Raw genomic sequence first — 12,433 nt, forward strand, 5'->3', positions numbered from 1 at the left:
GCCTCTGCTTCCAAAAAGCCAGTAACAAGAGTAAAAGGAAACTTGCTAGACGTCCCAGGAGAGGATGATTCCTGGGCTGGGGGAGAGAGTTCCATTCTCAAGTGGCAGGAAGGGACTTGGGCACATCTATCACCGTGGAGAGAGAAGAGGCACCCCCAGTCCCTGCAATGCTCCCATGTAGGAGAGTCAAACCCAAAAAGTTCTTTCCATCAGATCTCTTCCTCTGCATCCCTCCCTTCTCACCAGGGCTGATCTGGTCCTCCCACACACTTTTCACTAGGGTCCAGTTATGCCTTTGGGATTCCACAGCACAATCCCAGACACCTCAGTGGGCATCCCCAGAACTGGGACTTCAGCACTAGAGCAGATGAGTCATGAGAGACCTTCACTAGCCTTGGCAAAGGCACCTCCTACCCCCACTCCAACGTGGTACTTTGCCCACTTGGAGCAGCTGACCATATGCAGTGTGTGGATGTGGAGGTGGCTAGGCATGGAAGGGCTCTCCAGTACATGAGTTAAGGTATGAAAAAACAGAATTCCTCCAGTCAACCATCCTGATGCCTGAGATCCAACCAGAGCCTGGAAGCAGTGGTCCCACTGGTCCTGTTTGGCCCCCTGCAGCCTACCTGCTCCTTTGTGGGCAGAAAGTCACTGATAGCTGTTCAGGGCTTTTCTTACACCCGGGCTTCCTCCCACCTGTGCCCCTGGTGAGCCAGACCCAGAGGTCTGGCACCGAGGCTCAGTGGGGTTGTGCCAGGGATACAGGGCTAAGAGCCTGATTTGACCAGTCCTGGAACCAGAGACCGAAGCTGAAAGGAGGGAGGGAGGGACCCAGGTGGAAACTTGGAACTTTATTAAATACTCATTCACCCATTTGCCACCACCAACCAGAGCAGGAAAAAAAATTATCAAAATGGAATTTTAAAAAACCAAACCAAACAAATGAAACCCAATCCCCAGTATGTACAGGGCTAACTCCCTGCCTCTCTGCCACAGAGAGGACAGGGGGCAACTGGGGGCGGGTGGGGCTGGGCACCTTTTCTCCAGCCACAGGCCCCTGAGCAATTCTGACTATGATGGCAGGAAATCCCTGCTGCCAAATGGCCAGGCATCTTGGCAGTCCTCCAGGGAGGTGGTTATTGCTGGGAGGAGCAGGGCTGAGCCTGCTCTGCCCCTACTGGGCTGAAGAGCTGTCTGCCCCTTCCCCTGGTGGGCAGTGACCAGTCAGAATAGAGGACCAGTCCCCACAGCAGACCCAGTTGCCACCTGAGAAGGGGAGTGGACTGAGGGCAGGAAGGTTGTTCTCTGGAGGAAGGAGGGTGGGCACCCAGCTGATTCTGAGGGGAAGATGCCCCAGTGCAGCCTGGTGACCAGCTCGTCCTCTTTAGCTCCTGAGGATGACATACTCCCCCGATTCCAGCTGTTCGGTCTTCCTCTTGGGCAGGGCCCCTGGACCCTTCAGTGAGGCTGTTTTCCTGTCGCCTTCTCACCCTGGAGACCTATGTGGCCACCTTCTATGTGTCAGCCACAGCCCGGGCTCTTGGAAGCAAGGATGCCTGTGTGGCATGGCACCTCCTCCAACACGGTGTGGGACCCAGCCCCCTGGGACTCAGCAGCCGTTCTCGGGCTCTGTAGCCTCCAGGGTCACGGCCCCTTGCTGCATGGCAGCGGTGGCCACACTGATGGCCTCCTCTAAGGTCTGCTGCTCCTCCAGCTGTGGAGAAGGGGGTGGAGAAGGAAGGAGAGAATGAGACACTCCCCACTACAGTCCAGTGCTCATCAGTATGTGGTCTACTTTTCTGAATCCCCTCCATCCACTCAGTGCCACATCCTGAGCAGTTAGTAGGGCCCCAATTAACAGGAAGTTCACTGACTAGAGTCCTAGCAGGCTAAGCGTGGCCAGGGAGCCACAGAATGGTCCATGGTCAGAGAGTTGGGCCTGATCACAGAAGGGAATGACTGGCTGGAGGGGACCTTAGTCATCATCTACGTTAGCCCCACTCGTTTTCCTGATGAAGAAACAGACACACGGAGAGACAAGGGGTTTAGACGACCACGTGTGTTGCCATCGAAATTATTCTAAAGGCCAGAGGGGGCTTTACCACTCTGCTTCAGTCAAGAAAGAGCCTGAGACAGGTGTGTGGATGCAGGCAGAAAGGGATTTGTCTTCTGAAATGAGCTCTTTTTGAGCCGAATGCCCTTCTCTTCAACATCTCCACCTCATTCATTTCCCTCCCATCCTTATTCCTTTCTCAGGGTATTGGACCTCTACACCCACCTGCACCGCAATGTGCGTTCCGTTGGCTGTGGCCAACAGTGCCACCTGTTGGTGATGAAGGGATGCTACACTAGAGTCTTCGGCCACCACAGCCCCAGAGGTAATGATTGTAACCTGAAATATAAAAGAAGGTTTTCCTAACCCACCTACATTACTCTCCCTCCCCCAATCCAAATAAAAATGTCTTAAGCAAGGTGGCTAGGAACAAGCCAGAAAGGGATGGATAAAACCACTATAGGTCAGATTAATTAGCACAGGGCTCAGAGCTTAGTGAGATGGTATTTTTCTCTTAGAGGCAACTTAATTTAGGGATTTTTGAATCATAGAAGGTTAGAGCTGTCAAAGGCCCAAAGATCATTTAATCCCCTCATTTGGAAATGGACTGGTCCATGGAAAAGTGACTTGCCCATGATAGCAAAGCCAAGCAAATTAGAAGTAGATCAAGATTTAGAAACTGTCTCATGACCCCCCGTGAAACGCTTTTCAAGAGGAGAGTTGCTGATGGCCCAGAGGAGCCGCGGGGGGAGTCTTGGTCCTGTAAAGAAGGCATGACTAAGTCAGCCTGCACCGTAACGCCCACCCCACACAAAGGAAGGACAAGAGAACAAGAAACCCCAAGCAAACCGCCTGGTCATACGGGCTGCGTCTGCGTGCCATCAGCGCTGACCATGGTGACCGTATGTGTGCCAGATGTGGCAAGGTCATCGTCCTCACTGGGTATGGTGAGGGTGGTGCTGCTGTGCTGGGTCACCATGCTGATAGCGCTCCCCAGGGCCTGCAGGTCTTCCGGGGACAGGCTGACCTGCCGACAGGAAGGAAGATGAGCTGGCAGTGCAGCGGAAGGTTCTGTGAAAGCCCCTAGGTGGACATACCTGCTCTCCCAGACAAGGGTAGCTCACCAATAAGCTAGCCAATTAGCTTCAAGTTATAGAGGTGTAGGGGGACAGGGACAAGCGAGTAAAACAGGTCTCAGGTTGCAAAAAGCTGGCCACTTCTATTTACCACCACTTTGCCTTGGGGCTCTGCTCCATGCAGTTTGGGGTCTCGACCCAATTTAATCCTCATGTCAACTCCAAAAGACAGAAGTGCACTTGACAGTGAGGGTGCTGACAAGGGTCATGTTATACTGCTGGCTAGAAACTCTAGCTTCCAGACCCCAAGCCATGATCTGGCCCCCACATCAACATGCTTCTCTTGAGAAGGATATCCAAGTGTCTCACTCAGATGATCAGGACCTGTCAGCCTCCATGTAAAGGGGAAGCTAGTAACTGCGCTCTCAAAGTTCCCGAGGTTGAGGTGAAAGCATGAGGAGAAGAGGCTGGCTTACAAGACTGGCTACCCTCAGCCTCAGCTCCCTGAGATCCACAAGGCTAAAAAGAGAAACTGGGTAGAGATGGGGCTGTCAGAACTTCGGGACTCCCCAGAGAGAGAGAGAGAGAGAGAGAGAGAGTACCAACCAGAGCGGCCCACCGCACTCCTACCCCAGGGCCTGTACCTGCTGGGCACCATCCTGAGTGATCAGAGCCACCTGGGGGGCCCCGTCCTCCTCGGTCACCATGGCCACTTGGGCTGGGATGGCATCACCTTCTTCTTTCACCTCCGAAAGGTAAGCTATGCGCGGTCGTTTGGGTGGCAGGCTCTCCTCGGCTGCACACGCGGCTAGGAGAGGAAAGCCCAGGCTTACATTTGCCACCCGGTGGCCGCGGGAGGCCTGGCTTGTCCCCACTCTCACCTCCTATCCACACCCCTCACCCTCGAGCTGCTGTTGCTCATAAAGGGCCTGCTCGCTCTCCTCCGTGGCCTCCAGCTCGCCGTGGGCGCTGCGCTTGTGCATGGCCAGGGTGGAGGTCTGCCGGTACGTCTTGCCGCAGGTGCTGCAGGTGTAGGGCTTGCAGTGTGTGTGCACCACATGGTGCTTATACAGGCTCGAGTACTCGGTGAAGCGCTTCCCGCAGCCTGGTACCGTGCAAACGTATGGCTTCTCCCCTGGGGACACTGAGCTGTGAGGGGGGTGGGAACTGGGGCTGGCAAGGGGAAAACTAAGGGGATGGGAGGGGGAAACAGGGCTGGTGGAGCGGGAGCCAGAAGGAGGGACAGGGACTGACACCCAGGACTCTGAAAAGACACAGCTGGAGATAATGGCCAGTGGAACACAGAGGGGACAGAAGTGTGGGACCACTGAGCCCAGAGATGAGGTAGGGAGAAAATGGGGAGATGAGGGAAGGCTGGGTGAGTGAAGGCACTGGCGGGGGCCGCTGGGGGCTTGGAAAGTTGAAGGCTGTCAACAGAAGAGGCAGGAGATGGGGGTAACCGATGTTATCAGGTGTGATGGGAAAGTGAGGGGACACATATGGCCGAGAGGTGACACAGAAGGCTGGATGAGGGATGTGACACTGGGGAGGGTGAGGATACACAGGAGTCATATGGACAGCGGAGGCGGTGAGGAGGTAGGGTGACATTTCACTCTGCTTTTCCCCCCTCACGACTGACCCTGGCCTTTCCCCAAGAGCTCAGATGTGGGGAGCAGGCAGGGAGCTGAGAGAGCTAGCTGTATGTTGGACTTAACCAGGGAGGAACCGCTCACTTCAAGTGAGGCCGTGGTTCTGGAGATATGGCCGGAACCACAGAACCCCCTCTCCCCGCCCACGGGCCAGCCTGGACTGGCCAGCAGAAGGGCTCTGGGCTAGGAGCCGAGACCATTTCTCAGGTCAGAAAGCCTGTGGTTGAGGGGGCTGGGGCCTCAGAGGGGGTGCTTCTCGCATGCCAGCTGGCCCACCTGTGTGGATGCGCACGTGATTCTTGTAGTTGGTGGCGCTGGTGAAGCCCCGGCCACAGTGGGGCTCGGGGCAGGTGTAGGGCCGCTCGCCTGTGTGGGTGCGCACATGTACCTTGCGGATATTTGATGTGGTGAAGGAGCGGCCACAGCCCTCAAAGGGGCATCGGAATGGGCGTTCACCTGTGGAAATGGGGTGGGTGAGGGGGACCGCTCAGGAAGGGAGGTTGTGCCAGAGTGAGGAGCTCCAGGTCCAAATGTGAACAGGGCAGGGCCCAGCCTACCAGTGTGGGTCCGGACGTGCTTCTGCAGGTCTCCTGAGGTCTTGAAGGCCTTGCTGCACAACTCCTCTGGGCACTTATATGGCTTCTCACCAGTGTGGGTGCGCACATGGCTCTTCAGCCCATATCCTGTCCACATGTGGGAGGGAGGGATGAGAAGAGGCTCTGTGGGGCCTCATCCCCCTCATTATCCTAATTCAGAGGTTCTCCACCTTAAGGTCTGCTCCAGCCCTCCTCAGGCACAAGAAGCCTATGTCGACCTCTCTCCCAACCCAGCCTGGGCACATAAGAGAGGCTAGAAAAGCCCACACTTTCCTCTTCAGGGGAGCCAGTGCCAGTCTAGAACAAGGGTCTGAGAGCTACGGCTAAAGGTTTCAGAGGGGAAACGAAGGCCGGAGAGATGCAATGGACCAAATACCCCACAGCTGATGCAAGAGGCGGGGGTCTCTCTACCAAGCCCCCAGGCTCCTTTGGCTGGCCTGGCTTATGCTGCCTCTCACTTCCATAACCGGGTTTCTTCCAGAGACGGCACCCTACAAGACAGAGTGCTCTGACAGCAGTCTCTCCAGGAAGGCAGGAAATTCCCAAAGCGAATCTAGAACTCTCTGTCCTCAACGGGAAGCAGGCCACCTTTAGTCTTCTTCCAGGTAAGTTACCTGTGGCAAAGGCCTTTCCGCAGCTGGGGAAATCACACCTGTACGGACGGTCACCCGTGTGAGCTCTTTCATGCACCTGTGGGGACAAGCAACCATGGGATTCAGAGGGACGAGAGTAGGAATATGCTCTTTGGTTTTCTTTAGGGCTCAGAGCATCAGTACTGGCCACTACCTTTACTTTGCCTCTTTAGCTGAGAGGCCACCTCCTCCAGAGGGCACTCTCTGATTCTCTTCCTTCCTGCACATGTGTGTCATAGGCCCCTGGGCTGACATTTCTGTACACTCATACCTTCCTTCCAGTAGCCAGTGAGAAACTCGAGAGCAAGGACTCGTTCTAGTTAACACAGGAAGGTGAAATTACAGCCTGGGTGGGGCAGGGGGGAACAGCAAGGCTGAAAGCTGTGTGTGACAACCTTACCTTTAAGTGATGAGCAGTGGTGTAGAGACGCCCACAGCCCTTGTAGCCACAGCGGAATGCTCTGTCCCCAACCTGCTGTCCTTTGCCGTTATGGGGAGCCTGGCTGTCATGCAGAACCTGAGGAAAAAAATCTTGAGGTTCCTGTATGTATTCTCTCTCTTCAATGATGAGAGGGAAGAGGTAGGATATAGGGCCCAGCTGACAGCTCATAACCCAATAAATAGGGTTAAACCTGCCAGAGGGAGAAGGGCAACCTGGGATGACAGATCCAGACAGACAGGAAATACACAATGAAGCACCCTACAGAACAAACAGGGTTGGCATGTGAAGTCACCACCCATCTCTAATAGATAGAGGGAGGGCTAAATGTCACAGGGGCATGACAGCTATGGAAGAAAGGGCATCCCCTAGACAGCTAGGTTAAGGTGGCCTTTCAGCCACCCCCGAGCGAGGCTGAGATTCAGCAGCCCCCACTTTTGGCCACACACACTTCAGAGGCCACAGCTCTGGACAGTGTTATCCTCCGATGGGAGGAGACCCCTCCCTCCCAGTGGGAAACCTGTGCTCAGAACGGGCATTCACAAGGGGCCTGCTGTGGGGATGAACTCACCTGGGCTCACCAGAGTGAGGTGACCATAAGCAGCAAGCTGCAGAAGTGCCCAGGGCAGGCCAAGGCAGGGGCCTGCAGGTCCTCGCCAGAAGTCTAAGCTCTAACTATAGCCCCCAGCTGATGGGCAAGTCCTTCTCTGTCATGTCTACTGGGAACATTGCTAAAGCCACCTGCTTCACACCAGCCTCGGGCCTCAGGGAGCCCTCACTGCTCTTCTGCTTTCCTGGGCCAGATCCTGTAGGGACTGTCCCTTAGTATTTGTTTCTGGGACACTTTGGCCTTCCCGGGAGCACCCGAAACAGAACTCTGGAAGTTACGGGGAGTAGGGGGCAGATGGGTGAGGCCAAATTCATGGCAAGGTCTGTCTAGTCAGCTCCAGGTCTGGAGGTCAAGCAGCTGACAAAATTTCATGGACACTTAAGCAGCTGGTAAGTGGTGGGGGGAGTGTCACAGGCAGCCAGGCCTGCTTGGCGGGCTAACCCACTCAGGTGTTTGGATTTCCCATGTCTCACTTGCTCTCAAGGGAATCAAGGAACTTCAGGGTTGGAAGTGACCTCTGAAGTCATCTAGCTCTATCTCATCCTCCCAGAGGAACGAGCTGAGGCCTAGGAGTGGAATGACTTGCTCAAGGTTAGACTAGGCAGAGGCAGAGCCAGCATGGATCTCAGGGCTCATGACTCAAAGCCCAGTTGTCTCTCTAACAGCAGCAAGTCTCAAATATGGCTTCTAAAATACACCACAGGGAACGGTGGCAGGAGTGGGCATAGCCCTAAGTGGTCCGCTCTAAACTTTTGTGCTTCATTTTGAAAAGACAAGAGAATTTCTTCTCCTTTAACACAGCCACATAGTTTTATTATAAAAACAACTCACCCCAGTCTTTGGGTAACACTAGTGCTCCAGGGAGCCCCACTGTGTCCACCCTGAGGCTCTACAGCTTATCCTAGTGAGGCTGCACTCCAGTTTGGCATGCTCAGAGATCTCTGTGCCCTCTTCCCCCATGGGTAGGACCCTAGCTCCCACGGAGAGAGCGCTGACTGTTGACACTGGGAGAGCCAAGATCCTTTTCCCTCACAGCTAAGCTACTGTGTGGGCCTTGTGTTCCAAGAAGCTCAGGTGCTCTGTTGCATCTGCCCTTGTCGTTGCCTACTGAGGTTATTTTTCCAAATGGCTAAGTGAGTTGCAGAGAAGGAATAAATACCAGAACATCTGACCTCAGTGGCCTGGAAAACTATTAAAAGTCACTGGCAAGGGCATTCTCAGTACAGAGGATTATTACAACAGCAAAAGTGAAGCTGGGTCTAAATTGCCACTATACAGATGGCACCAATTCTTACAGCCGCCTTCCCTCTGCAGAAGCATCATAAGCCAGGGCAAGTGTCAACAGCTGTTGGTGGCCCCATGTTATGCACACCCTGGATGGTGATGTGAGAGATGAGTCGGGGAGGCAGGGTGGAGGGACAAAGGGGGTAGCTCAGGCCATGCCCAAGCACAGGATGGCCCTCGTCCCCTAGGGTGGTGGCAGTTTTGGCCAAGGGAGCTGATGAGCAGCATCAGGCTTTGTGAGCTCACCTTGCTGGCATACTGCTCCAGGGCCACCACTGTGTCTGCGCTGAAGCCCTCATCGTCCTCTGCGGCCAGGTCCTCCAAGCCCACCTCTGTCTGCACGGCCAGGATGGCGCTGTCTGACGGCACAGCCACAGGGTGATGAATGTAGGCAGTGGAGCCGTCTTCCAGCTGGACGGCCTCCAGGGCACTGGGGTCATAGCCCTCTGCAGGGAACACGCGGTTAGCCCAGATGCTGCACAAGGGCAAGAGATACAGCTGGGACCCTGGCTTTAAGGTAACGAGAGGTACATATACCAAGGAAGGTTTCAGCATCTCCTGGTCCTTCACCTTGGTGATTCACTCTGGCTGGCCCTCCTTCTGGGGCCACCTCTCCTGAGGACAAGGTCTCCTATGGGGCACTGACTGGGAACTCACAAGCTCCATGAGGACCTGAGGGGACCATCATCATCTTGGCCTAAATGACCCTAAGAACCTCCTAACATCACCTCCTCTAATTCCCTCCAGGCAGCACAGCATCCAGAGGGATCTCTGCAGGACACATATGAGATCGTGTTATCAGATGGTTCAACCACTTCCCACTGGTCTCAGGATAAAGACCAACAATAAAGCCCTTATCTTGACACTCAAGGCCCAGTGCACTGGCCCCTGCCTCTCTCATCTTACCCACTCCCCTCCCCTACCTTCTGGCCTTCAGCAGTTCCTTCAAACATGACATTCTTCCTTCTCCCATCTCTGAACCTCACACGCTGTTCCTTCCTTCTCTTGGGAGTACAGAACCCTCCCTGCCATCCCTCTTCCCCCAGCTAAGTCTACCCTTTAGCTCTCAGCCCAAGCATCACTTCCTCAGAGAAGCCCTCCCTGAGCTGGATCTCCACTTGGGATGATCTGTTCATTGGTGACAGCATGTCTCACTTCTGTTTCCTCCACTAGACTCTAGAAGAGCAGGGACTGTGTCTGCCTTTGTCCTCTCTTGTACACTCCACACCTAGCACCATGCCTGGCATGCAGTACTTGCTCAAGAAACTACTTGTAGAAGGAATAAACCGTTATTCCTCATTACCTTAGAGGCTTCAGTCTTTTTTTTTTTTTTTTTTAATATTTATTTTTGAGACAGAGCGAGAGACAGAGTGCAAGTGGCAGAGGGACAGACAGAGGGAGACACAGAATCTGAAGTGGGCTCCAGACCCCAAGCTGTCAGCACAGAGCCTGATGCGGGGCTCGAACTCACCAACAGTGAGATCATGACCTGAGCCGAAGTTGGACGCTTAACCGACTGAGCCACTCAGGCGCCCCAGAGGCTTCAGTCTTAAATGTCAGTTAAGTTTTTATTCTTGGTCTTAGATCATGTCCTTGGGTCCTGTTTAAAGCCCTAAGACTTTGTGGCTGTGCTAGAGCTAAAGCTGCCATTGAGGCCCATGCTATTGAGCCCCAAGGCTCAGTTTCCTGGAGGCAGAAACAGCCGCTGATATAGTCTGGACCAGGGAAGGTAAGCGAGACCAGGGAGGGTAGGCGAGACAGCTAATCCAGGTGAGTTTAGGACTATAGCTCCCATGTCTATGCCCCAACCTCTGCCAATTATGCCACCCTCCCTTCCTGCCACTCACGGTGACTGTGACCCCACCTTTGGGTGTGCGGTGTATGTAGGCCATGCTGCCATCTTCCAGCTGCACAGGTTGTCCATCCTCAAAGGAAAGAGGTTCTGTAATGAGAGCAATGCTTGCCTTTCTCTGGAGCTTGGTGCCTGGGAAGGGTCCCTCAGTGGGGGCTGCCTGGCCTCCCTCCATCCGGCAGAGGTGCTTTGGCGTGCTCTCACCTTTCTGCACCGTCACTTGGTGAATGTATGCAGTGGTCCCATCCTCGAGCTGGATCACCTGCCCTTCAAGCAGCTTCTCTCCTGTGAAGGTGGAAATGGAGAGAAGCAGATTAGGCCCCAAAGAGGTGGGAGGGACACCTGCCTGCTTCTAGAAGAGTCCTGCTTGAGGTACAGTCTGCCTGTCTAAGCACAGGTGACATGTCCCCTGCTCCCTGCCTCCCTGGGCCTGGGCCCCAGAGGTACTACACATGAAGACATCTCACCACGAGGAACCTAACAGCTTCCAACAGAATCCTTTCTTCTCACTCAAGGAGGAGCAACTTCATTTATTATTCTATCCATGCCCGGTGAAGTGGGGACTTCCAATCTAGTAGTAAGTTTCTGAGACTGATGTAGAGAACAAAGAATGCCCTGAAAAATACATTCCTCGTCTGCCACTGTGGCACCATGCCCAGAACTAGACCTTCTAATAAGGCAGTATAGCTTAGTGGTTAAAAGCAAGAGGCTTTGGGGGCGCCTGGATGGCTCAGTCGGTCAAGCATCCAACTCTTGGTTTCGGCTCAGGTCATGATCTCCTGGTTCGTGGGTTCGAGCCCCAAGTAGGGCTCTGCACTGATAATGCGTGCTTACCTGCATGCACTCTCTTTCTCAAAATAAATAAAAAAAAAGAAAGTAAAAAGAAAAAAAGCAAATGGCTCTGGAACTGTCCAGGCCTCCTGGGTTTGAATTTCAGCTTTGCCTCTTAACAGCTTAATAGCTGTGTGTTCTTAGACAGTTTATTTAACCCCTCTGTGCCTTAGTTTCCTTCTCTTCAAATGAGGATTAAAAACTGTGTCTTCACTGGGTTGCTGTGAGGGTTAAATGAGTTAATGAGTAGAAGACAGTGACAGGAGCATGGTCAGCCCTCAGTAAGTCTGTTTTTATCATCATAAACCCAATCTGCATTTTTGAAGGAATAGAAAATAAAGCAACAGGGAGCTTATGTGTGAATGCAGCTGTCATGCTACTGCGTATCCTCTAGGTCTTATTCCATTGCTGCTGTGGGGAATGTCTCCTTCATTCACCTCTGACATTTTTTCTTCTTTTCTCAAGTAGGCTTCGCACCCAGTGCGGAGCCCAGTGTAGGGCTTGAACTCACCACCCTGAGAACAAGAGTTGGATGAGTAACTGACTGAGCCACCCAGGCGCCCTGACCTCTGACACTTTCCTTTCAATTTTCTTATAAAAAGAAAAACAAACCCGACTCACCTAAGGCAACCAGCAAGCAGTATAGAATGTAACAAGACTCCAGAGTTCCTGAGATATTTCCCATCTGTTATCTCAGATGCTTACTGGGGAGCACCTCTAAGAGCAACGGGCTCTTCTGTTTAGAAGTAGAATTAGGCCTCTCCTCACGTCCAGTGAATTTCCAAGGGGATGAGGGGGAAAGAGTGAGAAAGGGAGGAAGGGAGAGGGAAGAGTTCATGCCAAGTGGTTTGCTTATTCCTTTCTTCCCGAGCTTCAGGTTTAGGAATTTGAGTTCTTATTATGTGGGAAAAGGACGAGGCAGCTGCTTCTGGCCCAACTCTCTGCTGCCTCCCCCGTCAGAAGAATCCCCAAAGTTGCCTCCACACTGAGTCTTCTCAGGTCTATAACCAATAGTTCTACAAGCCAGCCAAAGGCAGGTAAGGCAGAGACAAAGGTAAGAAGTAGGAGAAAGGCAGTTAGGGTGAGGGAGTGGGATCCCCCACTTCCCTCCCACCAGGAAGCCATGGGCTTACCCGCATCTAACACTTTATCTGTTGTGGCAAGGGCACCACACTTGGGGTTCTGAGAGCATTAGCAGAACTTCTGCTAGTACAGTGGCTATTGCTTCAAGGCAGGAGACAAAAGGTTGAGGAAAGTTATCGGAGAAAAGGTTTCAACCTAGAATCACCTCTCATACCAGAGACAACAATGGGGAGAGCTAGGGGCAGGGAGAGCAGTTCACATCCCACCTCATATCCCATTATGGAGAGGTGACCATATGTTCCTGTTTGCCTGGAACGGTTTCAGTGCA

General features: G+C 53.4%; 1 protein-coding gene across 2 annotated transcripts in view; it reads right to left on the reverse strand.

Moving 5' to 3' along the window:
- Nucleotides 1-836: 836 nt before the first annotated feature.
- ZNF76 (zinc finger protein 76) overlaps nt 837-12,433 on the reverse strand; it is a 33,466-nt gene continuing 21,869 nt past the window's right edge. Inside the window, exons 3-14 of one of the 2 annotated variants that reach the window (XM_047102618.1) lie at nt 10,396-10,476; nt 10,204-10,281; nt 8,586-8,785; nt 6,407-6,523; nt 5,989-6,064; nt 5,336-5,461; nt 5,055-5,234; nt 4,031-4,264; nt 3,774-3,937; nt 2,916-3,080; nt 2,279-2,392; nt 837-1,714 (exon numbers count right to left, since the gene is read on the reverse strand). In XM_047102618.1, the coding sequence (XP_046958574.1) occupies nt 1,610-1,714; nt 2,279-2,392; nt 2,916-3,080; nt 3,774-3,937; nt 4,031-4,264; nt 5,055-5,234; nt 5,336-5,461; nt 5,989-6,064; nt 6,407-6,523; nt 8,586-8,785; nt 10,204-10,281; nt 10,396-10,476 (1,640 nt within the window). In that variant the 3' untranslated portion in view covers nt 837-1,609. Of the gene's footprint in view, nt 1,715-2,278; nt 2,393-2,902; nt 3,081-3,773; nt 3,938-4,030; nt 4,265-5,054; nt 5,235-5,335; nt 5,462-5,988; nt 6,065-6,406; nt 6,524-8,585; nt 8,786-10,203; nt 10,282-10,395; nt 10,477-12,433 lie in introns of those variants that run through there. The other variant, XM_047102619.1, reaches the window with a different exon arrangement.

The sequence above is a fragment of the Lynx rufus genome, unplaced genomic scaffold, assembly GCF_022079265.1.
Source record: "Lynx rufus isolate CCGP_SWC_20201006 ecotype Redwood Valley unplaced genomic scaffold, mLynRuf1.p SCAF_6, whole genome shotgun sequence".
In the NCBI taxonomy this organism is placed as follows: Eukaryota; Metazoa; Chordata; class Mammalia; order Carnivora; family Felidae; genus Lynx; species Lynx rufus.